The sequence below is a fragment of the Pteronotus mesoamericanus genome, unplaced genomic scaffold (assembly GCF_021234165.1).
Source record: "Pteronotus mesoamericanus isolate MK-2021 breed Mesoamerican mustached bat unplaced genomic scaffold, CSHL_Meso_final contig_199, whole genome shotgun sequence".
Taxonomy (NCBI): Eukaryota; Metazoa; Chordata; class Mammalia; order Chiroptera; family Mormoopidae; genus Pteronotus; species Pteronotus mesoamericanus.
Window position 1 is genome coordinate 221,963 of NW_026555083.1, and position 26,380 is coordinate 248,342.

The following is a 26,380-nucleotide window of genomic DNA, read 5'->3' on the forward strand; positions in this document are numbered from 1 at the left end:
GTCCGTCTGGTAATTATGACAAATGGGGAGAAGGGAGGGTGCTGCCTTCCAGCAGAGTGCCCAGGGTTGAGTAAATGGACAGGGGGCTGGCACTGGGTGATTGACACTTTGCAACCATCAGTGGTAAGGACTGGTTCAGGCAAGAGTCATTAATGGAGGCTGAACACAGCAGAGGTATTTTGGCAAGCAGTTGGTTATTTGCATTACCTAAAGGTCTCATATTGGCTATTAGTTAAAAAGAGGGAAATAGTAAGTATATAATGGAGAAATTGGACAATACTTTGGGTGAGCAAAAGAATCACCAGTGGCAGAATGTGGACTCTGTGCACCTCCCAGGTGGGGGGGGGTGTGTGTGTGTGTGTAGGGGTAGTACACAAAAATCACAGGCAGAGGGGGTAAAATGTTAGAGACGTGGGTCTGGATGAGGGTGTGTGGGTGGTCTTTGTACTATTTTCAATATTTCTGTGCCTTAAGGTTTTAAATTATTTCCAAAGAAACAAGGCACAGGCATCTAGCTGTGCAGTAGATGAGACAACATGGGAAAGTGAAGAGACTGAGTGCTGGGCACCATAACAGAGGAGTCATTAGTGGGCCTCAAAGCGGAGGGGGGTGCATCTCAGGAGAGATCCTGAGGCAGCAGAACTGAACCCACGGGTTAGCAGGAGCCCACTGGGAACAGGAAGCAGTGCGCTCAGCACCAACATGGAAGTAACACCTACAGCTACAAGACTCTACTGCAAGTGAAGAAATAAATCCTGTATTATGTTAAGCCTCTGTGCTTTGGGCATCAGACTGGTGCTCAAATACAGAAAGGTGACAGAAAGATGTAACCGGTTTCTGTAGTGGCAGGAAGCAGTTTATGCTCAGGTCATGAAAACAGTGATGTAATCTGAGATTAAATACAAAATTCAAAAGATCTGCTGATGTAGCTCAAGAGGTTACCCTTGCCCAGGCAGATACATCTCCTCAAGACCCTTTATGAGTGTTTTCAGTCTGTTTTGAGCCGAATAAAAAATACATTTTAGATTGCAACCCATTCTAGTATTTAACATATTTAGATATGGCTGAAAAGTTTCACAAAATAGTATTTGCCTTTACTACATGATGAATTTTGACCCATTCTACTTCATGGCTCTGTAATGCCAGTGGCCATCCACTAAATTGATTTCACAATTCATTGATGAGCTGAAGCACATGGTTTGAAAAGACTACATTACGCAGTTCCAATTGTTCTTATGCTCTTTGTAAGTCACTCCACACACAAAAAGACAGGTGAGTGAAACTAGGAAACTATTTTTGCTATTGAGGATTCAGAAGTAAATTTCACATCACATACTTAGGAAAAGGCCAAAACAGCTGTCAAGATTTCTGCTTGAACAGCAGCCTTGGGGAGGAATGGAAACAAGGTTGACACCAAGAAAGCAACAATGTATGTTCATAATAGAGAAAAAAATCATACACAATTGCAGTTCATTAGGAAAACCACATTTATTTCTCCATGATCAACATCCATTCTACATTCATATGTAAACAAATCTTGGCTGTCATACAGCAAATCTCAATTATGCCTTTTTTTGTTGTTACCTGCTGTATTATAACATTTCAATATGGGAACAAAACCTTTAGAATTATGGTTCAGCATGGAACAAATCAGAAGTGTCCTAAGTGAACAACAGGGGAGAAAGGTAAACATAACTCAGTAATTTTGTTTCAACAACTAAAGCAGTGCATCACATTTCTACAGCAGCCCATTTCATCCTAGAAGGAGCCCCTTCAGTCTTTCCTTAAGAGTGATATCACTGTTCATTCACAAGCAACAGTCTCCTCCAAGTGCCTCTTCTGAAATGAGTCCTTAGCGCCTGGCAGGACTGTAACATGGAAATAAAACCAAACAACCACCTACTCTAATTCTGTGCTTGCTGTGACGGGGAGCACATGGGAGCCTCTCCCCAGGGTATCTTTGCTGATACAGACAATAAGAGCTCCTGCCAAAAGCTGCTCTCACTGATTACACTTGATTCTGCTAAGAGTGTGCGTATGTACAATATGGGAGACACTTCCAATTAAGTTTCCTGGTACTGACTGGTTACAGAACACATTCACAGGTTCTTTCCAGTTTATGCACTCGGACACAGGAGCAGCGGGGTGTCTCCAGAGAAGCATCTACCTGACATCCACAGGTGTTATTCCAGTGTATGTGCTATCATGTTTGATACAGGCCGATCATCCCTGAAGCCTTTTCCACATTTATTACCATCCTATATTCCCTCCAGGCATTTATTAATGGTATGGCTAAGGAATGTCTTACATTCAATTCATTGGGTAGGACAGAGAAACATTTAAAAATAAGTTTCTATATTTAAAAAACCATGTTTGTAATGTGATTCCATCCATGCAAAATTATGTACACATAAAGAGGTGGGAGAAGGATGGTTGCCAGAATGTTGCTTAATGATAATCACAGGGGGTGATAGTTCAAGTGACTTACTTTTTTCATCTAAAAAAATTATTTTGTACTACGGGAGGAGCCCCCCTGAAGACATCCCTCCTTCACAAAGGTTTTCAAGAGCATTTGGAAAAGCAGTGTGCCCACATTCACTATGTGTTCAAGGGATGCTCTCCAGGGTGTGTTCTCTGATGTCGGACCAGGGCTGAACTCCTTCTGAACGTTTTCCCACACTGAGGACACTGGCTGGGACCCTCTCTGCTGTGGAGTCTCTGATGTACTGCAAGGTGGGAGTTCTGCTTGAAGGACTTCCCACACTCTGGGCACTGGTATGGGGTCTCCTTGGTGTGAATTCTCTGGTGCTTGGTCAGACAGGAGCTGTCCCTGAAGGCTTTTCCACACCGACTGCACTCATAGGGCTTCTCACCAGTATGAGTCCTCTGGTGACGGATGAGGCCAGCAATGTTCCTGAAGAGTTTCTGACACTGGTCACAGCCATAGGGCTTCTCACCTGTGTGAATTCTCTGGTGCCTGATGAGGTAGGCACTCTCAATGAAAGTCTTCCCACACTCTTTACACTCATAGGGCTTCTCCCCAGAATGGATTTTCTGATGCACAATGAGGTGAGAGTTACGGTTGAAGGATTTTCCACACTCCACACATTCAAAGGGCTTCTCTCCAGTGTGAGTCCTCTCGTGCTGGGTGAGGTATGAGCCATCCCGGAAAGCCTTTCCGCACTTGCTACATTCGTAGGGCTTCTCCCCAGTGTGGATTCTGAGATGCACGGTGAGGTGGGAGATGTCCGTGAAAGGCTTCCCGCACTCATTACATCTGTATGGTTTTTCCCCTGTATGAGTTCTTTGATGCAAAATCAGAGATGAGTTTCGGTTGAAGGTTTTTCCGCATTCTAGACATTCGTAAGGTTTCTCCCCGGTGTGAATTCTCTGGTGTTGTGTCAGAGCTGACCCATCACTGAAGGCTTTCCCACACTTACTGCATTTGTAGGGCTTCTCTCCTGTGTGGATTCTTTGATGCACACTCAGATTGTAGTTCTTGGAGAAGGATTTTCCACACTCGTTACAGGTATAAGGTTTTTCTCCAGTGTGAGTTCGGTGATGCAAAACAAGAGAAGAATTCCGTTTGAAGCATTTGCCACATTCAGTACATTTGTACAGCTTCTCTCCAGGTAGACTTCTCCTGTTTTCATTAAGAGATGGACTCAAGGTAAAGATGTCCCCAAAGTCCTTGCCTTCATACAATTTCTTCCCTCTTTTTGTTATTTTTTGTTCACCAAGAGGAGTAAAGTGGTTGAAAGACTCAACACTTTCAGGGTATTTATAGGGCTTCTCTCTCATTTGATTTCTTCCAAGTTGTTGAATAACTTCCATGGAACGGCACAAGGCTTTTCCACAGGCATCACTGTCGCCAGTTCTCTTAGCTACAAAACTTTTCTGAGAACTTGGTAAAGTTGGGTCACAATCCAAACTTCTGACCTCTGAGTCATGTATATGGAAACCATTTGATGTAGGGATTCTCTGAGAAGGCAGAAGGTCTGAGCTTGCACTCAAAGGCCTCCCAAGGCCAGGATACTCACAAATTGCTTCCTGAGCCCCTGACTTTTCCTGACTTAAAGCTGGTTGCCTCAGGTGTCCCTCCCAGTTTTTATAATCCCAACTGTCACCTAGAATGGAGAAATGGACACCCTCCCTCGGAAACCCTTCCATTTCCACATCACAGGGTAGTTCTTCCTCAGGAATATTCTGAGCTGTCATTTTTAGTCTTGTGCCCCAGGCTGAAAAGTGAAGAATGAAAAAGACAAACTTCAGTACACGAAGTTATGAAGGAATGGATGGGACTACAATGAGAAATGGTGCTAGGCAAGGATATTTTACTTGTTTTCTCTTTTTAATTTTTTAAGATTGATTCAAGACAGAGAGGGACACACTGATTTGTTGTTCCACTTACTCATGTGTTCACTGGTTGACTCCTGCATGTGCCCTGACTGGGAATTGAACCTGCAACCCTGGTGCACTGGGATGATGCTCTAAACAAACGAGCTACCTGCTAGGGATTCTCATATTCACATCTATACAAGGGAGTGATAAACTGAAAATCAAGGCATGGACGCAAGCACAGGTTCAAAGACAGCCACACAGTTTTTATCCTCCTAAAGAACAGACAGGAGGAACAGTACTAGGGATATATATCACCAACAGAATTAGCCTGACAAGTGAGAGACCAGAGGCCAGGTATCCTACTCACACTGGGCCACCTCAGCCACTGTGTGCTGGTGTCCATCAACAGTACAACAACCAGCACACATTTCTTGCTTATTTGCTTTGTTGATTAGGTTCCACTTATAGATGAGATCATACGGTATTTGTCTTTCACCCCTGGCTTAACAACCAGTACACATTTCAAAGCCGCAAAGTTACATTATGTATATGGCAGTGCTGAATGAGCAAGTCCACCCCAGCTTGATGGTAAGAGCTCAACCTTCACAGGTGGGATGGAGCACAGGCTGAGTGACTGCTCTGCAGGAATATTAGGAAAGTTAAATCACGTCTGAGGCTGGCTCCAAGCCAGGGAAGGGACAGCACTCTGTACATGGCTGCTGGTGTCCTAACCGTTCTTGATCCTCCTGTAACCACCCTCACACCCTTCCACTTCATGATATCAAGACAACTGGCTCTCCACATATATATTTTTTAGGTACAATGATATCAGTTAGACCTTTACACGTCAGAAAAAATATTTAAAAATATCAGGTGGATAAAGACCTCGACTTAAAATCAAAATTCAAATTACATAGGATATCTTCACGAATGGGCACTCCTGGATCAACAGGACATAATAATCAAAAGCCATACAGACAAGGATTAATGACTTTTACAGCAACATCAAAATTTCCACACAACAGAAGACAGAATAAGAATCAAAATACAAGTGGCAGATGGAGAGACAGTAGTATAAAATATAAAAGAGACAAAGGGAATAGTGCTGAGAACTAAAAAGAATTTTTAGAGAACACAAAAAAGGAAGAAAAAAACTGGGTAAAGGGTACAAAGAGGCACTTCACAGAGAGAAAATAGAAGTGCCCCCAAAACATGGATATCTGCTCTTTCCCACCATCATTCAGGCAACTATAAACTACAACTTTAAGAATGAATATAAAATATGCACATTTCATACAAGTAAAAGTAAAATAAGGTATAAAAATGTAAAGCTTGGGCAGGTCATACAAGAAGAGTTGGCAGGCACTGAGAGTGGTCAGCCACTTGACGATCTGGTAGCAGCTGTCAAAACATAAAATAGGCACACTCCTCCACCTAACAATTCCACTCCTAGGCATCTCAGGCTCAGAAAGCATGAGTCCTGAGCCTAAGTGCACATCGATCTGTGTCAGGTAGAGAGTCTTAAAGACCAGGAGAGAGAAGAGAGACCCCTGGGGAAAGAATGAAAAGTATCATGACAGCAAAACAGAAACCTGCAAGTAATGTGAGGTTACTTTCAAAGTACTCAGGGGGAAAAAAATGTCAGATATGTTATTGTTCAAGAGTGAAGGTAAGATAAAGAAAGCTTCAGAAAATCAGAACCAGGCCCTGGCCAGGGAGCTCAGTTGGTTAGACCATCATCCCCATTCACCAAAATTGTGGGTTTGGTCCCCCGTCACAGCACATACAAGAATCAATCAATGAGCCCTGGCTGGTGTGGCACAGTGGACTAAGAGCCAGCCTGAGAACCACAGGATCGCCGGTTCGATTCTCAGTCAGGGCACATGCCTGGGTTGCATGCCAGGCATGTGCCTGATGGGGTGTGTGTGAGAGGCAACCATACACTGATGTTTCTCCCCCTCTCTCCCTCCCTTCTCCTCTGTCTAAAAATAAATAAATAAAATCTTTTTTTTAAAAGAATCAATCAATGAATGCTTGAATAAGTGGAATAAAAAATTTCTCTCTCTCAAATCAATAAATTAAAAAAAAATTTTTTTTAAATGCAGAAGCAGAGTTTATTTCCAAGTGTAATAGCCAAAAGAACTGGAGACATTATTCCTCAGGAAAAAACCAGAAGGAAAAGAATGGAAAGAAAAGGAAATTACAAATATGTGTTTAAATGAAATCCACTCCAGACCATATAAAATGCAGCAGTAAGTGACTTGTGGGGTTAAAAATGGGATGAACTAAAACCCTGGATAGCAGTCGACTGCAAGATGAGAAAAGGGTAAAAAACTTGTGTCTTGACGCCCCTGTATTTTTCATGATTCATGTGAAACCTGGGAAAGTCAGGAATAAAATAAATATCGTGTAAAACTTCTAAGCCCACAGGGCAGTGATTTTCAACCAGGGACATTTTGACCCACAAAGGACATTTTGGGATTTCTGAAGACATTTTAGTTGTCATCATTGAGGGGACAGTGCCACTGGAATCTGGCACAATGAAGCCAGGGATGCCACTAAACACCTTTTGATACACAGGAAAGCCCCTCCCAACATAGAATGATCCAGTCCCAATGTCAATAGTGTGGAGGTGGAAAAATCCTGTTGTAGGAGGGAAGATAAAAGAGAAAATAAAACTAGGTCAATCCAGAAGGTGTTAAGGGGGGAAGCCCAGAAAGGACAGGCTAAATAGAAAGTATAAAACAATAAATGTAAATGGCCATGATAGACGCTCCATCACGATGCATTTGTAACAGACACACCTAAAGCAAAAAAACATAGAAGACAAAAGCAAAAGTTTGGAAGAGACAACCAATGCTAACCAAACAAAGATTTTAAGGCTCTTTGCTAACCAACACAAAGCAAAGTTAGACAGGATTGAAAGTCTGAATCAGCAGAAATCAGCAAACCCAACCATACTGGGAGGTTTAATGAACCTCATTCAGAAATGGAAATTCAGCAAAACTGATTAGAAATAGGCAGGAGAGGATGTAATTAGACAGCCTGATTGCACAGCTGGATGAAGAGTGCAGTACCAACAATTAGAACCAAGTGCTTTCCAAGCACAAGTGGAACATTTGCTAACACTAGTCATAAACCAGGCCAAAAAAAACAGTTCAACAAAGTCCAGACCACAACCTCTTGGTAAATGTGGTCAAGTAAAAAACCAGTAATAGAAAGAAAACCAAATACAAGAAAAACAATACATAAAACAAACTGTTATTTATTTGGAAAAATAAAAAGTTATTTCTCAGTAATTCACAGATCAAAGAGAAATCTTGAGAGACATTAGAAAACACCCAGAACTGAACAATGATGAAATAGAACAACTCAAAATGTGTGGCAAATGAGGATGCAGCTAACATAGTTTCTAGGTAGAAAATGTTGGTCTTTCGTGCTTACATTTTTAAAAGTCTGAAGGTTAGTGAGCTCACTGTTCAGCTTAAGACCAAAGGAAGCCCTGGCCAGAATGGCTCAGTTGGTAGGAGCACAGTCCCATGACTGAAAAACTGCAGGTTCGACTCCTGGTCAGGGCACATACCTAGGCTGCAAATCAGGCCCCCGGTCCAGGTATGTACAAGAGGCAACCAATCAATGTTTCTCTACCACAGCAATGTTCCTCTCTCTCTAAAAACAATAGGAAAAAATGCCCTGGAATGAGAATTTTTTAAAAATTGAAAAAAAAAGACTTAAGGGAAAGAACCATGGAGTAAACCAACAGGAGGTAGAAGGTGATAATAAAGGGACGTGGGGGGGAGAGTAAGAGACAGGAAAAAAATAAAGGTAAGAGCAGAAATCACAGAACCTGAAAACATGGAGACAGCCAAAAAGATGAAGAAAACCAAAAGTCTGTTACTTGAAAAGGCTAATGAAATAGACATGCCTATGGCAAGAGTGATCATTAAAAAAGAGAAAGGAGGTATATGTAGGTGATATCAGTATGCAAATGAGATTTAACTAAGGAACAGTAAAAATATCACCCAAGTGGCAATGCTGGATTTATCCTAGCAATGCAAGGACTGTGGGACGTTAGAATATGGACCTAATTCCCATATTGTCAGATAAAAGTAGAAAACTATAAGCTACCTAAGGAAGCTATCTCAGTATACTCATAAAGCACTAATTTAAAGAAATCTGACCCAGACTCCTAATCAAAATGCTCCCAGGCTAAAGCAAAAGCCCCCCTTGCCCTATGTCAGTAAATTCAGAAAGTACTTTAAGGAAAGTTCCGATTCATGACAAAAATTCTTAACAACTAAGAACACGGGAAATTAAGGTAAATGTCACATCTAATGAGGAGATATAAGGACTGTTCACTCTGAAGTGAAGACTAAGACCCCACAGGTCTGCCATGTCCGCAGCATTGAACGGTGATGCTGAAGGGCGGGGTGACCGTGCCCCCAGCTGTCATTCCTAGAAGCTCCTAATGAAAACGCCTCCTGAGGCTGCCCCGCCACCCTGCCACATGTTCCCTGTACTGGGCCTTCGGAGTGAACGGGGGCCCGGGTGACCTGTGATTGTCCTGTGAAAACAATAAATGGAGAGCACCTCCTCCAGGTCCATCGGGAGAATACACGTGTGCACTTGAAAGAAATGAGGTAAGACAGACATACACAGAAGGATACCACTTTGGAAAACTTTTCAGACAAACAAAATATTACGAAAGTAAAAATATTAAAATGTCCTGGCAAGAATACCTACCAAAGATGTGATCATGAGGGTCTTGGGGGCATGGAGGGGAACTGGTCTTCAGGAACAAAGGAAATGTCCGCTTCATCTCTAAAAGACACCTTTACCGAAATAAGACTTACACACCACTAAGAAAAGTGAAAGACAGATGACCCACCAAATGGTAGAAAAGATTTGCAAAGCACACATCTGATAAAGGATTTATACATAGATGATATAAGAGCACATGAAAAGATCATCACTACTTCTGGCCAATTAAAAAAAACAACAGAAAATAACAAGTGTTGTGAGGAAGTGGAGAAACTGGAACCCTCATACGCTGTTCCTGGGAATGTAAAATGGTATAGCTACGTTGGAAAACAGCCTGTTTCTTGAAAAGGTCAATATAGAGTCATCATATGACCCAGCAATTTCATTTCTAGGTAATTATTCCTCCTCCCCCCAAAAATGCAAACATATGTCTACGATAAACCTGTACATGAATTATGAGCTCACAGCAGCACTATTCATGATAAACAAAAAGTGGAAACAATCCAAATCAATGTATATCAGCCGATGAACAGCTAAACAAAATGTAAAAATCCACATAATGGCCCTGGCCAGTATGGCTCAGTTAGTTGGGTGCTGTTCCATAAAATGAAGGGTCGCAGGTTCGATTCCCAGTCAGGGCACATCCCTAGGTTGTGGGTTCAGTCCCCAGTCAGGGTGTGTACATAGGCAACCGATCAATGTTTCTCTCACATCAATGTTTCTCTCCCTCTATTTTCCCCTCCCTTCTCCTCTAAATATATAAAATCTTTAAAAAAAAATAAAAATAAATCCACATAATGGAATATTCTAATATTCTTCGGCCATAAGAAGAAATAAATTATTGATATAAGCTTCAGTAACATAGATGAACCTTATAAATGTTATGCTCAGTAAAAGAACTATACACTGTATGATCCCATTTATATCACGTTCAAAACAGGTAATCCCATAAAAACTTAAAGTCGACTTGTGGTTGCCAGAAGGTGGGAGAACGAGGGGACCGGGGCATGACTGATAATGGGTATGAGCTGTTTTCTTGGTCTGATGAAAATGTCCTGAAATTACATACCGGGGATGATGGCAAAACTTTGCAAATATACTAAAAACTTCGGAACTGTGAACTCTGGATGAATTGTGTGGTATATGAATTATATCTCTATAAAGCTGTAATAAGTAAGTTTATACCTTCAAGAACAATGCTAGTGATGGACCAATATATGCCCTAAAAGAGACAAATTTCCCCCAGCTGGACCTGTAGCTTTTGACCTTCGCAGTATCCCCTGGGGGCATCTGGAAATTTGCAGGTGTTAGGTTGTCACAAAGGTAGAGCCAGGGGAACTGCTGGCATCGGACGGGCGGAGGCTGGGGCGGCAGATTTGCTACCATGCTTGAAGCTGCCCCACCTGATGTTTATCCTGTGTCCCACAGGCCCTGCAGGTATCATCCTGGGGTGCTTCAGAACAGAACAATACTATGTGTGTTACAAGACATGAGGAAAAGGCCACCGTCATTTAGAAGGAAGCTAACAGGAGATCCCAATATGCACTGAATTCATGAATTCATGCCTCACTCTGCACCTCTCTCCTTGACAAAACTGGCCATTCCAAATATGCCCTCAGTCAATGCGGGTGTTAGTGCCATAGTGAGATTATTGCACAAAGAACAAATCAAAGAAAAAGACAAAAAAAAAAAAAAAGATAAAAAAAAAACCCCAAAAAACAAATGGTGACCAGGATACCCAAGTACATTTAGGACTGACTGTGGGAAAACAGTATTAAAGCAGGGCTTTTAATGCAGGAATCACACTGAATTTCATTCATTAAATTTGTTTTAAAAAAGTCTCAGGAGCATTTGACATCTTGCTCTGTGGCATATGTCATCAGTTTAGCTCAAATAAACATCTAATAATTCTAAAAATAAAAAAAATAAAATATCGCATATTATTTCCTTTATACGTATTTGTGGTATTACTGTTTTTAGCAATGCAATGATGCAAAAATTACATGGTAAATAATCCACCTGGCCCTGACGGGTGTGGCTCAGTGGGTTGGGCGTCGTCCAGCAACGCAAAAGGTCGCCAGTCTGATTCCTGGTCAGGGCACAGGCCTGGGTTGTGGGCAGAGTCCCTGGCTGGGGCGTGTGCTGGTGGTAACTGATCAAAGGTTCTCTCGCAGACTGATGCTTCTCTCCCTCTCTTTCTCCCTCCCTTTCCCTCTATAATAAAAAATAAATAAAATCTTTATAAAAATTCATCTTGATCCTGTTTGCATATTTGGGGGTTCAATGTACGCCTCCCACCTGTCCCCTGACCCTGTTCTCAACTGTCCGCTATGCCACACCACTCCTCTGCAGCCCCCGAGTCACCAATTTTCCCCAGCCTGTCCCCTCCCCCACGGCCATGGAAGAAGATGGTTTCCAAGGTTTTCTACACTGAATGCTGCTCCAGCGCATGCTGACACCTCAGGTCGGGAGAGTTTTCTGTGATAAGTTGTCCTGCGGCTGCTCCAGGTCGTAACACGGTGGGTGGCTCACCTGTGGATACAGCTCACTGGACACTCTGGGTTGACTTGTAGTGTAAATGCTTAGAACTCACGCCCACCAAGGTACTGCCTTTCTTCCTTTCCTGCTTCAGACACTTGGTCTGGGTTCATTTCTCCAATACTCACTGTTCCAGAAGCATCCACCCATACCTCACCTCATTCAATTTCCCTGAAGACAATGAATCCTGACCGTTGTATTTCTCTTAATCCAAACCTACAATCTCCAGCACCAGGCTGCTTCCTATGCCTTATACGGTAGCTCTATCCAAGCATTTAAATACAAACACACATATTTTAAAACAAATGCCGTTTTTTGTATTGACTCTTTTTTTTATTGACTCTTTACATGCACACAGGACTTTAGAATTTTTAAAATTATGTGGATATGTAGTGTTATCTATAAAATTCCTTTCAGGCTGGGAAAAGGCACATTGCAAACATGACCATAAAGAATGAGCATTACACAAAAATTAACTCAAAGGAATTGCCTAGCCCTAAAAGGGATGGAGAAGATGGGGAGCGACTGCTAACGGGCACAGATTTTCTTCTTGAGGCTGATAAAACATCCTATTGCCCTGGTCAGATAGCTCAGTCGGTCAGAGTGTCGTCCCAATAGCCAAAGTCGTGGGTTTGATCTCCACTCAGGACACGTATAAGAATCAACCAATGAATGAGTAAATAAGTGAAACAACAAATCGATGTTTCTCTCTCCCCACTTCTGTCTCTCTAAAATCAATAAACAAAAATTTTTTTACATAAAAATATTCTAAAATTGTTATTGGTAATGGATACACCACTATACAACCTAATGAATATACTAAAAATCACTAAATTTTATCTTAAGGTGGTGAATTGAATGGTTTGTGAATTATATCTCAATAAACCTGCATTTTTTAAAAAAATAAGCAGCCCTAGCTTGTGTGGCTCAGTGGACTGAGCGCTGGCCTGCGAACCAAAGGGTAGCGGGTTAGATTCCCAGTATAGGGCACAGGCCTGGGTTGCAGGCCAGGTCCCCAGCAGGGGTCACGTGAGAGGCAACCACACATCGATGGTTCTCTCCCTCTCTTTCTCCTTCCCTTCTCTAAAAATAAATAAAATCTTTAAAATATATATATATTTATTAAAAAAATAAGCAGGTGTTGAGTCTGTCAGGATCATAACCACTGGTCTAGACCCTACTGGCACAATTCTGAACCTAAGACTTCATGAAGTAACAGTTTTGTAAGATAAACCAAGGTAGTGTAGAATTCTACCCCCAGGCACTCACCTCTGAGGGGCTTTATCCCCAGTCTCTAGAACGCTGCAGAGAAATTCACTTAAGCCCAGGGCCTGGATGTTTGAAATCAAAGGCTGCCAGACCTCAGCTATACAAGACTGTCTGCATGGTTCCTGCCATCTCTGTGGACCAAACATGATAATGTTTACTTATTCATACAATTCATTTTTTAAAAGACTTTATTTATTTATCTTGAGAGAGAGGGGAAGGGAGGGAGAAAGAAGGGGAGAGAAATGATTGGCTGCCTCTCGCATGCCCCCTGCTGGGGACCTGGCCCACAACCCAGGCCTGTGCCCTGGCTGGAAACTGAACTGGCGGCCTCTCAGGTCGCAGGAGGGCACTTAATCCACTGAACCGCACCAACAAGGGAAATGATGCATTCTTTAATAAAAATAAATTCTTTGCCACAAAATTTTGAATTGTCCTAACAAAGTCACCCGCCTGACTACCACCTGTTATAAAATCTGACTCCATTTTTGATGACTGACTACTAACAGCTGTCAGGCACCTCCCCACCCCTCCCCTCCTTTCCACCCCACGTCTGGGAAAGCTAACGAGGAAGCCTGAATGCCTCCTCCTCGGAGCTGGACCGAAGTTCAAACCACGCAAGCCCCAAGCCAGGCGAGGCCACCTCATCTCCACTCCGCTCCGCTCTCGAATCCCAGCAACAGCCCAGCCAAACTCCTTTTCCTGCTCTCAGGCTGTTACTGGATTACCTCGAAAAGATGCCTTCCTCTCCCATGGCAGCCTCATTATGTGAGTAATGAAGCTTTTATCCTCTTGGGGGGCTGTATGTGTAAAATATATGAAGAGAGTGCGTGTATGTGTATTTGAGACAAGGAGAAAAGAAAGGTAAAGCTTATGGAGCGAAGTGTTAACTAGAGAATCTGGATGGTTTTACAAGTGTTCATTGAAATACTCCTGCAACTCTTTTGTACGTAGGACACTTTTAGAAATAAAACCTGTGGCCCTGGCTGGTGTGGCTCAGTGGACTGAGCAGCGGCCTGGGACCCAGAGCTGCAGGTTCCATTCCCAGTCAGGGCCCGTGGGCCAGCTCCCCCGCAGGGGGCCCCGGAGAGGAAACACTTCGCTGTGTCTCTCCCTCTCTCTCCCTCCCTTCCCCTTTGTCTAAAAATAAATAAAGGAATACTCTTTTTGAAAACATAAATAAAATAAAAAGTTGGTCCCAGACAAGAAATAAAGGAGTTCATCGCCACCAAACCAGTATTATCAGTATTACAAGAAACGTTAAAGGGACTTTTTTAAGGAAAAAAGGAACATGTCAATGGTTTAAATACTCCAATCAAAGAACATGGAGGTTTGCGTGATCAGTGTGGCTCAGCTGGGCCTGGTCCCACAACGTGGAGGGTGCCGGCCGGACTCCCGGTCAGGGCACACGCCTGGGGTGCGGGCCAGGTGCCCAGTGCGGGGTGTGTGAGAGGCTACGGAGGGTGTTTCTCTCCCTCCTCCTCTCTCTAAAAATAAATACAATCTTTTTTTAAAAAAAAAGTTTGGTGGGAAGGGAGAGAAAACAAGCAACAGAATGGAGGAAAGCGACTTGCTGTAACTGTAAATAAACCAAACAAATACAGGTTTGGAATTGAAAACACACAAGCCCAAGTGCCCTAGTGACCCAATTTTTAAATAAGTGAAGAATAAGGCATCTTTCCGGGGTGATGGGAATTCTGAGAAAGGGTTGGGTTGCACTGATCACAACTCATCCAATTTTGCCTCAAAGTTTGAAGAAAGCAACAGTAATGAACTCCAACGTCACGTACGGTGAGGTGTTTGAGGGGGGAGCACGGCGGTAACCGCCCTTTAATTTAAACGTGTCCCCCCAAACAGTTAATGGATGGGTAAAAGAATGGACAGGGAGAAAGACGAACTACAGCGAGCCCAGCAGCTGTTAAGGGGTCGCACGAGACTTTCCGCGTCTCTCCACGGCTGGAAGCTTTCACCATGGACCACCGGGGAGAGCGGAGCTAAGGGAAGGAGCCTCTAAAACCCAGGGAGAGAGAAGCAAAACGGCCACAAAAACGGGTGGAGCAGGCGGCCCTCGCTGGGACCCGCACCAACACCGGACCGCGAAGACACCAGGTCGCGGGGGGCCGCGGGAGGAGGGCAGGCGATCTGACACCTGCGGGACTCGGGGAAACGGCACCGGTGGCCGGCGCCCCGGCGCCCCTACAAGGGGCAGCAGAGGAGCGGTAGCCGGGGGTCGCCCCAGCAGCGCGGCCAGGACACGAGGCAGGCCCACGCGACCCCGTCCCCGAAAACCAGCGGAGACGAGCGCGGAACGGCTGAGCTCCGCGAGGAGGAGGACACAGACCAGGAGGGGTCCGCACACCCCGATCGGGACCCTCCCCCAGCGGGAGGCGTCCTCCCGCGCAGGGGCGTCCTCACCAGCGAGGGGGCCGCGCCCGGGGTCCACCCCGCCCTCTGAGCCGACCGCGCCCACTGCCCGCCGGCAACCCGTCCCCAACGCGCCGCTCACGACCCACCGGGACTCGGCGGACGCAGACACTCCCCGCAGGGGGACACTGTGATACCGAAACTCAGGAGGCGCGGCGGGACTCACCGCCAGCGAAGAGCCCGTGGCGGCGGCCATGTTCGGGCCAGTGCGCGTGCGCGCGCCAAGACCCAACTGTGTGCTTCCCTGGAGGCTCCGCCCCACCCGCCCGGCGCGCGGGGGACGTCCCGGCTGTTCCGCTCCGCCCGGGACCGCGGGTCTTCGGGGCCGTCGTCCAGAGCGAGGTTCTCCCTGCCCTCTGCCCGCTGGGCGCCCAGCCTTCGCCCCTCGCCGAGCTGGCTTTGACCGCTGCCCCCCGCCGCCCTCCGTGCGCGTCGCTGGGACAGCCGCCGTCCGCGGGCTGTCCCTCCCGCATCTTTTGATACCCCTATGGACTCAAGGATATTTGTTTCCTCTTATGGTTTTAATCCGATGCCGTCATTATTGTAGGCCCTTATCTTTCTTTACGGCGCAGTTTGCCCAAGTTATTCCATACCATACCTTTTTTTTTTATTTTGAGAAAAATGTGTTAAAATTCAGAGAAGTGCACTTCATTTTCATGGGCAGTGTGTTTACTTAGAAATCAAAACAGAAGTTACATGTTTTATGAATTCGTACAACAGTTAAGTAACAATTTAATTTTTTTTTTTAAGTAACAGTTATGGTAGGAAAGTAACAAATTAATGTATGTGCTTTATGGGAAAAAGCACTCAGTATGTAAATATCAGTAGCCCTCGCCGGTGTGGCCCGGTGGCTTGAGCGCCGGCTTGCGAACCAGAAGGTCCCGCGTTCAGTTCCCTGTCAGGGCACAAGTCTGGGTTGCGGGTCAGGTCGTGCGAGAGGCGATCAATGGACTCTTGCACACTGATGTTTCTCTCCCTCTCTTTTACCCCTCCTTCCCCTCTCTCTAAAAATAAGTAAATAAAATATTTAATCATCAGTAATAAGTTAAAATGTGCTTTGAAAAATAAATGTTGTCAACTTTATATGTGTGTATAAAATAATTCTGGTAAGTCGGATACGTAAAAACAAAAACAAACAAACAAACAAACAAAAGCAATGAATACCCATACTCCATTACATCCAACGTTAACATATCAACAGTAGAATGACCTGAACTTGGCATTCTCATCCAAGGGAACACTGTTTCGAACATACTACCACATACGGTAAAATCGATGTATCTCACAAACTCAGTGTTGAGCAGAACAAGGCCGACTTCAGGGCTTTTTGTGTGGGTCAAGTTCAAAAACTGGTAAAAAGGAATCCATGGCAATAAAAGTCAGAATTGGATTTGTGAACCTTTGAAGGGGAGGTGATACTGGAACACAAAGGGAGCATCTGGGTCGCTGTTCCTGTTTTATTTCTTGATTCTGCATTTGTGGTGCTCTCTTCCAAGAGAGTGCAGAAAGGCCTTCCAGAGGCCAGGGCTGGCGCGTCCGCTGAGGTCAGAGCCGCATTTCCCAAGTGCAGGACAGCGGAGGCCGCCCTTTCTGGGAGAATCCTGCCCGGGTTCAGCACTGCACGTTGGCAGCGCTGGTGGGGCTCATATCTTGTCCTTCAGTTTGAAGATCAGCGGGTCCCTAGGATTCTCTGGTTCCTGTGATGGGACAGGTGTGGACAAAAAAAGAGGTTCTATGGAAAGCAACCTCTCAGGGTGATCTGATCACAAGAGCCTGACCGTGGTGGGTTGTCACAGCCCAAGCTTGTAACTTCTTTTGTGAAAGGTCTAGCTTTGCCTCGCGCAAGCCTGGTGCCTTGTTTCTGCGCCTTTGAAACGCGCCTTCTCAGAGCCCTCTCACCTCCCTGGAATCTTCCCTTCCCTTCTTTATTTCAAACGCCTAAAAGATGCTACAAGCTGTCAGTTCGGCGGCGAAAGCAGCTTTCTTAGTCTGTTGAGATCTTGCTTCCAGGCGTCTGCTGTTTGGTTTAAATAATAGAGGTTTTCACCACTTCTCTACAGGCTTGGAGGTTCTTAGGTCCACACAACACTGGAGCTATTCCTCGGGGAGGGAGGTGCTCTATGTAAATATCAGAAGATGCGCACTGATATCCAGGGGCCGGGGTGTCGGTCACCAGCGGCGCTACCCCTGCAGAGAGTGAGGGTCTTGCGGGAATGTGGGTCGGAGCACGAGCAAGCGAGGCCTCTGCCTCGGAAGCGGGATCTGGAGGACGACCTCACTCCCTGGCAGCGGGAGGCAGGGGCAACCGTCCCATTTGCCCTCATCAGCTTCAGCTTTACGCGTCAGCCCGCCGCCTCTCCGCGCCCATCTCGTCCTGCTGTTCTCATTGGCCTGGCCCGCAGTGCCCTCTAGCGACAGTAGGGCGAAATGACAGCGGGTCCTAGATGGCGAGGTCCTTGGGAACTTCAGAACGGATCCCAGGGGCCTTAGGGCGCTCAGGGTGGGTCCCAGGGCCAGCAAGCTTTAAAATGACCTCACAGGCGAAAGAAAAAGTCATCCGCGGGACTCAAACTAGAGCCTGAGTTTGTCGACAAGAGCCTGAGACCCAAGAGTCTGAGACTTTTTTTTTTTATTATTTTTTGATCTCCATGAGTTTTATTGAATAGTGGAATGAAAATATATGAAAAACACAAAAAGATTTAGTTCCATCTTAATGAACTTAGAATCTTAGTGCTTGGGCACAGAGAGAGGCTCTTTCAGTATTGCTAGCAGCAAAGCCTATAAATACCCATGTTACCATTGACTAGAAATGGACTTCTCATGGCTACACATAATTAAAAAATAAACAGTTGAATCATTTGGCCTTTGGTAGTTTGGACATGAACTTATTTTATTTTATTTTATATTTGGACATTAACTTTAGAAGTGCAAGTTAAAGTTGGTGATATAACACCCCGTTTATGAAGATAATTTTCCTTGGTTAATATTTTGGGGATACAGAGAAGAAAACTTCCTTTTGTTGTTCTCACCACTTGAGTATATTCTCAGCCAGTTCTTCTGTCTCAGTCACCAAAATATCTATTTTTTCTAAATCTTTGCTCATTTCCTTTGGATTCCCATCTAAATGAGGGACAATTCTAATTGTTTCAAGATGGGTTTCTAATCTCTCAATGAAAGTGACTGCCAACTCCAGCAAATGTACCATGTGTCTGTGATAAACAGGTTAAATAGGCAGGTTTTCCTGACACATGAGTTTCATCAGTATTTGCCTGAGGGACTTCTTTTTCAGCACTACTTCCAAGTGATTATTCTTGTTTTCCATTGTGAATTCATTGATTGGTTCTTGTATGTGCACTGACTGGAGATTGAGCCGGCAACCTTGGCATATCAGGACGACCTTCTAACCAGCTGATATACCCAGTTAGGGAAACCTCCAAGTCTAAAAGAAACAATGAACATTTGCTAATTTTTTTTTCAAGTCTTAGAAGTTCAATTTCCAGGGTTTTGGGGTTTTTTGTTTTTTGGTTGATTTCAGCTTGAATATTTGTGATCTGATGTAGCCCGGAGAAGTTCACAAAGCAAGAAGCTTATTTCTTAGACATATTTAACATCTGAGTGCCAAAGCTACAAAATGGCCCTGCAGTAGACTTTAGCTTTGGCTTGGAAGCCTGGTCTCAAGTGTTGACTGGAGTTGGTGATGTACATTTTGAAGCTACGCATGGAGTACCGATCAGGGCCTATAGGGGGCAGTAGAGGACTATTTATCCGGTGACGAGTTTACTAGGGCTACGCTAGTGATTCTTAGTATATTTTTAAAAATTTGTTTTTCAACTACAGTTGATGTACAATATTATATTCTTTTCAAGTGTACAACACAGCGATTAGAAGTTTATAGAACTTATGGCCCTGGCTGGTGTGTCTCAGCGGACTGAGCACCAGCCTGTGAACCAGACGGCTGGTGGTTCAATTCCGCGCCTGGGCACATGCCTGGGTTGCAGGCCAGGTCGTGTGAAAGGCAACCTATTTCTCTTGCACATCGGTATTTCTCTCCCTCTTTCCCCCTCCCTTCCCATCTCTCTAAAAATTAATTAGTTTTAAAAAGCGATTTATACAACTTAGGATTTGATCACCTTGTTAAGTCCAAAAAGTATTTTTTAATACAAGGAAAAATGAATGTACTAGTTGTCTAGAAATTAATAAGGGATAATTTCCTCAGCCAAATATATGTGAACATTAAACAATATTGCAATTATTGAATTTAATTTCCTCAACACTCTATTAACATTTTCATGCCCTAACTGGTGTGGCTCAGAGGCTTGTGCACAGCCTGTGAACTGAAAGGTCAAATTCCAGGCAGGGAGCATGCCTGTGTTTCCAGTCGGGTCCCCATTTGGGGGCGTGCAAGAGGCAACCAATCGATGTTTCTCAAATCTCTGTTTCTCTCCCTCCCTTCCTTTCTCTCTAAAAATAAATAAATAAAATCTTTTTAAAAAAGAACATTTTCCTTTTTTTTATTGATTCATTTTAGAGGGAGAGAGGAAGGGGGGGAGAGAGAGAGAGAGAGACTGATTTTTGTTGTTCCACATATTTATACATTCATTGGTCGATTCTTGCATGTGCCCTGATTGGAAATCAAACCCACAACCTTGGCATGTGAGGCGGACAAAGCTCTATGAACCGAGCTACTCTGGCCAGGGCAGAAAAGAACATTTTCAAATGTTCAGATGCCTGAACAGAACTGTGTACCCAGCTCCTAAATAAGACAATCAACATTTAACAGTATGTGCTTTGTCACTGTATACATAGCCATTTGGGGGTGTATTTTCACAATAATCAAATTACCATGATTGAGAGAGTATGGATTCAGACACAGCTTCTGCCTCAGATTGCACAGCTTTCTAACTCTAGAACCTAAGACAAAAGACTTCAACTGTCTAAAACTCCCCTTCATTATTTGAACATTGGAGTAGTTAGAGGACTGCATGAGGATTTGTTAATAAAGTAATTTTTTTTTTTTTTTTTTTTTTGCTCATAGTGGATTCTTTTTCTGTGTGTCTACTTGTAGACTAACACAACTTTGTAATGCCTCTTTTCAGACACCCCCTAATACTGGATTTGCTCTGACTACAGTAAACCCTCAATGCAAATTTGCTATTGTTGCTAAGGGACTTTTAGGAAGAACTATTAGAAGTGAGCTTCCTAAGTATTAGAAAAAATGGCATGAACATTTTAGTTTATTTATTTAATTTTATTTTTAGGGGAGGGGAGAGAGACAGAGATTTGTTGTTTCATTTATTTATGCGGTTATTGGTAGAATTTTTTTTTTTTTTAGGATTATTTATTTTTAGAGAAAGGGAAATGGTGTGGCTCAGTGTATTTGAGCCCCGGCCTATGACCCGATAGGTCACAGGTTTGATTCCTGGTCAGGGCACAGGCCTGGGTTGAAGGCCTGATCTCTGACTGGGCAGCACGCAAAAGGCAGCCCCGGTGACCCTCTCACACGCTGATGTCTCAATGTGAAAGAGAATCTTCAATCAGTTGCCTTTTGTATGGGTCCCGACCAGGGACTGAGCCTGAAACCCAGGCACGTGCCCTGACTGGGAATCAAACCAGCACCCTGTTAGTTTGCAGGCTGGCACTCAGACAACTGAGTCACACCAGCCAGGGCGACACCGGCATTTCTGCTCTTCCCTCATGACGCCAAAACCTCATCTGCCTCTGGACTCTCCTTATTCATATCCTACTTCTGATTAGGCGGCAGGTCCTGTGAGCTTCTTTCTATCCTTGTCCCCGAGCAGCAGAGTTCTTATGGTACCTCCCTCCTTTGCTCAGACATTTCAAGGACTCCCAGATTCCTCAGGGAAAAGTCCACACCACACCCTATGGCCTGTCTGAGCTCATTGTCCTCTCCTTTCCTTCTGCTTCATTAAGCTGCAGCCACACCCCTCTGGCGCTCAAACATGCACAATATGGTCCCATCTCGGGGCCTTTAAAATTTTTTAAAATTGATTTTAGAGGGGGGGAGGAGAAAGAAACACCCATTTTTTTTCCACGTATTTATGCATTCACTGGTTGATTCTTGTATGTGCCCTGACCCGACATCAAACCCACAACCTTGGTGTTTGCAGATGACACTCTAACCAAATGACCTATGCAGCCAGGGTGAAAAGAACATTTTGGCAGAGTAAGAAGCACTAGTAAGGATCTGAGATGGAAAGAATATAGTGCAATCAAGAAACTGAAGTTCTGGCTGGTGTAGCTGAGCAAACTGAGCGCCAGCATGCGGAGCAGGGGTCGCCAGTTCAGCTCCTGGTCAGGGCACATGCCTGCGTTGAGGGCCAGATCCCCAGCGGGGGCCATGCAACAGGCAGCCGATTGATGTTTCTCTCACAAACCAATGTTTCTCCCCTTCTCTTTCTATAAATAACATCTTTTTTAAAAAAAGAAAGAAAGATTGAAGATAAGCCCTGGCTAGAGTGGTTCAGCTGGTTGGAGGGTCGAACCATAATCCAAAAGGTTGTAGGTTTGATTCCCAGTCAGGGAACGCACCTAGGTTGTGGGTCTGATCCCTGGTCAGGGCGCGTACAGAAGGCAACCAATCAAAGTTTCTCTCTCACATCGATGTTTCTCTCTCCCATCTCCTCTAAGAACCATGAGAAAATGCCCTAAGGTGGGGATAAAAAATTTTTAAAAAGAAACTGAAGATGAGAAAGGGGTTAGGGGGATGCATGAAAAGGGGAAGAGGATTAACAGATACAAACAGACAGTTATAGTGGTTGCTTTGGCAGCACATATACTAAAACTGAATCAGTACAGAGAAGACTGGCGTGGTCACCATGCATGGTTGAAATGCAAACTCATCAAGCATTTCATAACAAAAAATTGGCAGTTATAAAGATAGGTACAGGGATGTATAGTACAGCACAGGGAATATAGCCAATGATATTGTAATAGCTATGTATGGTGTCAAATAGGTACTAGACTCATCACTTTGCGAGGTATAGAAGTGTCTCGTGTGTCTGAAACTAATATAATATTGTATGTCAACTGCAGTATTTTAGTATGTGGGACAAATTTATGGCAGCTATTTATTTGGTCAGCAGCTTTGGAAATGTGGAGATTGGCCGCTAATCTTGACTCGGACATTATCTACATAGCTGTCAAAAATGAAGTGGTGAGGGGTACAGGTGACTTCGGACTATCAGTCCACAGATAATCATGGCTCTGCCATGCCAGATGCGGGGACTGAACGGGTAAACAAAACACAGAGACGAGGTATTTGCTGGTTGTAGCATCAGAAAGTGGAGGTGGATATTTTAAAAAAATATATAAACACTTAAGAATGACATGAAACCACTGGTGGAGCTTAAGCAGGAAAATTACACTATCCGGTTTACATTTTTGAAGGATTGCTCCGGAGGAGCGGCGAGCGGGGGTGTGCAGAGACCGGATGACAGTGAGAGCGCAGTGACTCCCAGCCGGACGGAACAGTAGAAACAGAGAGGAGACTGACTCGACGTATATTTAAGGTGGACTCAAAGTTTGGTATTGACTCAAAAGTGTGGTCAAGGTGTCACTGGCCACCGGCACAAGCCGCTGAGTAGATGCGGATGCCACCAATGAGAGGGGAAGCTGGAGTAAGAGCAGAGGAAGATGTGGATAGGTTGTGGATTTGGTTTATGGAATGACACGCCAATAGAGCCACATCTGCCAGAGCTAAAGTTTTATGTTTTATTTTCCATTTTGGGAAACTAGAATGAAAAGCAGAGTTAACCGAAAAAGCAGGGTAATTCTCTTAGAACCACATGCTGTCTTGGAAATAGGCTCACAAGTGATAAACTACATCCTTCCGCATTTGGCCAAGACCAGGTATGCGAGGCCCACGTAAAGCAGCAGCAGGAGGACCAGGAGAGATGGTGGAATATATGGTCCTTGAGGAAACACTGACTCAGGACAGGGAAGCAAGAATAAAAAACTTGGGGGGAAAGTTAATTGGAACTCAATCCTTCTTCCACTGTACAATGACATCAGAGAAGTCATACTTGGAGAGATCATAAAAACCAAATGAGTGTAGAGAAGTCTTTCACTATGAACCCTTTCAACTATGACCAAATTCCCTCAAGAGACAAACCTTACCAATGTGTCGAGTATGGGATAAGCTTGGAGAAAAATTGCCTTTCCATACATTTCAGGAACACAGGAGAAAAACTCTACAATTGTAAAAGCGCAATTTACCCTCTTCTTAGTATAAGAGAATTTACACTTACAAGAAACTTTAGCCCTGACTGGAGTGTCTCAATTGGCTGGGTGTCTTCCCACCAAGTGAAGGGTTGCCAGTCCCATTCCTGGTCGGAGTGCATGCCTGGGTTGCCAGTTCAGTCCCCAGTCAGGGAACATGTGAGAGGCAACCAATTGATGTTTCTCTCCCTTTCTTTCTTCCTCCCTCCTCCCTCTGTAAAAATAAAATCTTTTTTAAAAAAGAATTTTATATTTTCAGTGAATGCAGGGGATTATTTTCCAGGTGAGGCTACATTATATCTAAGAATCTGTAAAAGAGAGAAACCCTACAGTGTAATCATTCAGGGAAAAGTCTCCGGCTTTTCTCCTTCCTTACTCAGCACCACAGAATGCACACTGGAGAGAAACCTATGGATGTGATCATTGCATGAAAGGCACTTTTGATGCTACATCAGAGAACTCATACTGGGAAAAAGTTTATACATGTAGTCAGTGTGGAAGAGCCTTCAGAGGGTGTTCGCACTTTACTCAACACAAGAGGACTCATACTAGAGAACACTACGAATAGGGTCAAAGTGGTGGGCTTTCAACAATGGCTTTCACCTTATTTGACACTGTAAGTTCATATAGATTCGTGAAACTCATTGGACATAATATGTCTAATCTGTTGGTTGAAATTCCATTTTATCTGACATCGGAAATAAACCACAAAGGAGGAAGAATGCACAAGTTATTCCTGGTCCACACACAGGTACCCAAATGTAATGACTTTGCACTGTGGCTCCCTGCAATTGCTGATGAGCAGGTATGAGCAGTTGTGCTCTACATGTGCTCTTGTTTGTCACATAAACACAGTTTAAGGGGGCTTGGGGGTTTAGGCCTCATGGACAATGTCCCATAGAAATGATTGCCCTATATAACAAAATGTAAATATTATCAAAGACAACAGCATCTATCTTTTTACATCATATATGAATCAGAGAATCACTGAATTTGAAGTGTCCTGAAGAGATCATTCATCTTTTAGTATCATGGGAATCAATCTATGTAAAATAATATAGTAATCATAGAAGAAAGCTGGAAAACATACCATTAATTTTCTCTGCATAATACAAATACTGTCACTTCAAACATATCACAGAACTTTACACTAACTCACCATTATTTCTATTAACTTTAAGAAAAGTATCATAGTTGTGTGCACCTTCACAGTTCTAGGGGCATAGCCAGTGTCCAGCACCACTGCAGTGATGTACTACGCAGCCTGATGAGGTGTCCACACTCCAAGGACAATTCATACCTTACAAACTTCAACCAAAACCCCCTCAAAAGCTTGGTTCGGTAGGCAACCTCCCCCATAGCTGCCAAAATGGGTATCTGGAGTGTTTTGGGGAAAGGGAGGGGGGATATTCCCACACATGAAACCTGAGGACATCTGCGTCTTCTGCCTTTATGAGCATCCTCTAACATGCTGGCTTTCCTCCTAGACCTAAGGGAGAGCTCTTGTTCTTCCCTGGAACACTGCATTTCCTTCCCAGCACTACCACCAAACCCTTTACTGAATTCCCATCTCCTAGCTGCTCCTGGAGGTTGATACTTCATTCAGTTCCAGATCTCTGCTGGCAGAAAGTCCAGAAATTTCCAGCACCTGCAGCTCTCAGATTGGAAGTGTGGCCTTATAACTCACCTTGAGGAGACGCCTCTGGGCAGACAAGCTTCACCCAAGCAGACTTGTGTGCCAGCCACTGTGGGTGGCCCATTGTGGAGGGCCCAGCTCCTTTTACAGACGCCAAAATGCCAGCCACTCTTTTTCCAGATTTTTCTCACAGATAGGACGTGAATACGTGTGTTGATCCTGGCCCTTTGGGGTCTGAGGAAGTTTATGAGAAAGAGGGCTTCTGAAGAGCTATTATTCCTTCCCTGTAGTGGGTAATGGCTTCCCAAAGACGTCCACATCCTAATGCCTAGAACCTGTGAATGTATTACCGTACAGGGTAAAAGAGATCTTACAGATGTAATTAAGGATCTTGAGGTGGGCAGGTTATCCTGGACTACTTTTAGTGAGCCCAAGGTCATCACAACTGCCCATGTGTTTTCTGTTGATTTTTTCAGAAGGGGGGGTGGTGGAGAGAAAGTGGGGGGAGAGGAGGAGGGAGAGGAATATCAATTTTTTCCCCCTTACGTAAGCATTCATTGGTTGATTCTTGTATGTGTCCTGACTGGGGATTGAACCCACAACCTTGACACATTGGGGCAATGCTTTAACAACTGAACTACATGGCCAGAGCATAATTGCCTTTGTTTAAGAGGCCAGAGAGTCAAAGAAGCCAATGTGATGACAGATTCAGAGGTTAGAGTCGTAGAGACACTTGAAGATGCTACACTGCTGGCCTTGGTGATAGAAGAGCCCATGAGCCAAGGAATGCAGGCAGTCTCTAGAATCCAAAGACAAGTAAATGTATTTTCCCCTAGAGACTCTATAAGGCATGCAGCTCTGCCAACATCTAGACTTTACTCTGGCAAGACACATTTTGGACATCTGATCTCCAGAGCTGTACGATAATAAACCTGTGTTGTTTTAAGCCATAAAGTTTGTAGTAATTTACAGTAGCAAAGGAACAAAACACACTCCCTGACGCCAGTAACTTCAGCCAAATGTTTCATGGCTGTATGTGATGCCTAGAACTGTGACCACCACTTCGAGATCACAAGGACACACTTAGGAATAATCAAGACAATAGTGAGGGGGGGCTGAGCCTAAAGATGGACAGTGGCTGGCTAAGGATGACAGTCAAGCCCAGGAACCATCCCT

General features: G+C 44.1%; 1 protein-coding gene and 1 pseudogene across 2 annotated transcripts; both read right to left on the reverse strand.

Annotated features, from left to right (window-relative positions):
• Nucleotides 1-1,487: 1,487 nt before the first annotated feature.
• ZNF329 (zinc finger protein 329) lies at nt 1,488-15,540 on the reverse strand. 2 transcript variants are annotated; one of them, XM_054567825.1, is made up of 3 exons: nt 15,497-15,540; nt 12,910-13,040; nt 1,488-4,238 (listed from the first exon to the last, which is right to left on the reverse strand). In XM_054567825.1, the coding sequence occupies exon 3, from the start codon at nt 4,216-4,218 to the stop codon at nt 2,599-2,601; it is 1,620 nt and encodes a 539-aa protein (XP_054423800.1). In that variant the 5' UTR covers nt 4,219-4,238; nt 12,910-13,040; nt 15,497-15,540; the 3' UTR covers nt 1,488-2,598. The 2 variants fall into 2 exon arrangements, with proteins under 2 accessions (XP_054423800.1, XP_054423801.1); XM_054567826.1 differs by lacking the exons at nt 12,910-13,040; nt 15,497-15,540 and adding an exon at nt 15,420-15,464.
• A 2,690-nt stretch (nt 15,541-18,230) lies between these two features.
• On the reverse strand, nt 18,231-18,941 carry LOC129066304 (HAUS augmin-like complex subunit 2; annotated as a pseudogene).
• Between the last annotated feature and the right edge of the window lie 7,439 nt (nt 18,942-26,380).

Coding starts and splice junctions, on each gene's coding strand:
- ZNF329 (XM_054567825.1), bottom strand. CDS start 4,218: ATGACAGCTCAGAATATTCCTGAGGAAGAACTACCCTGTGATGTGGAA.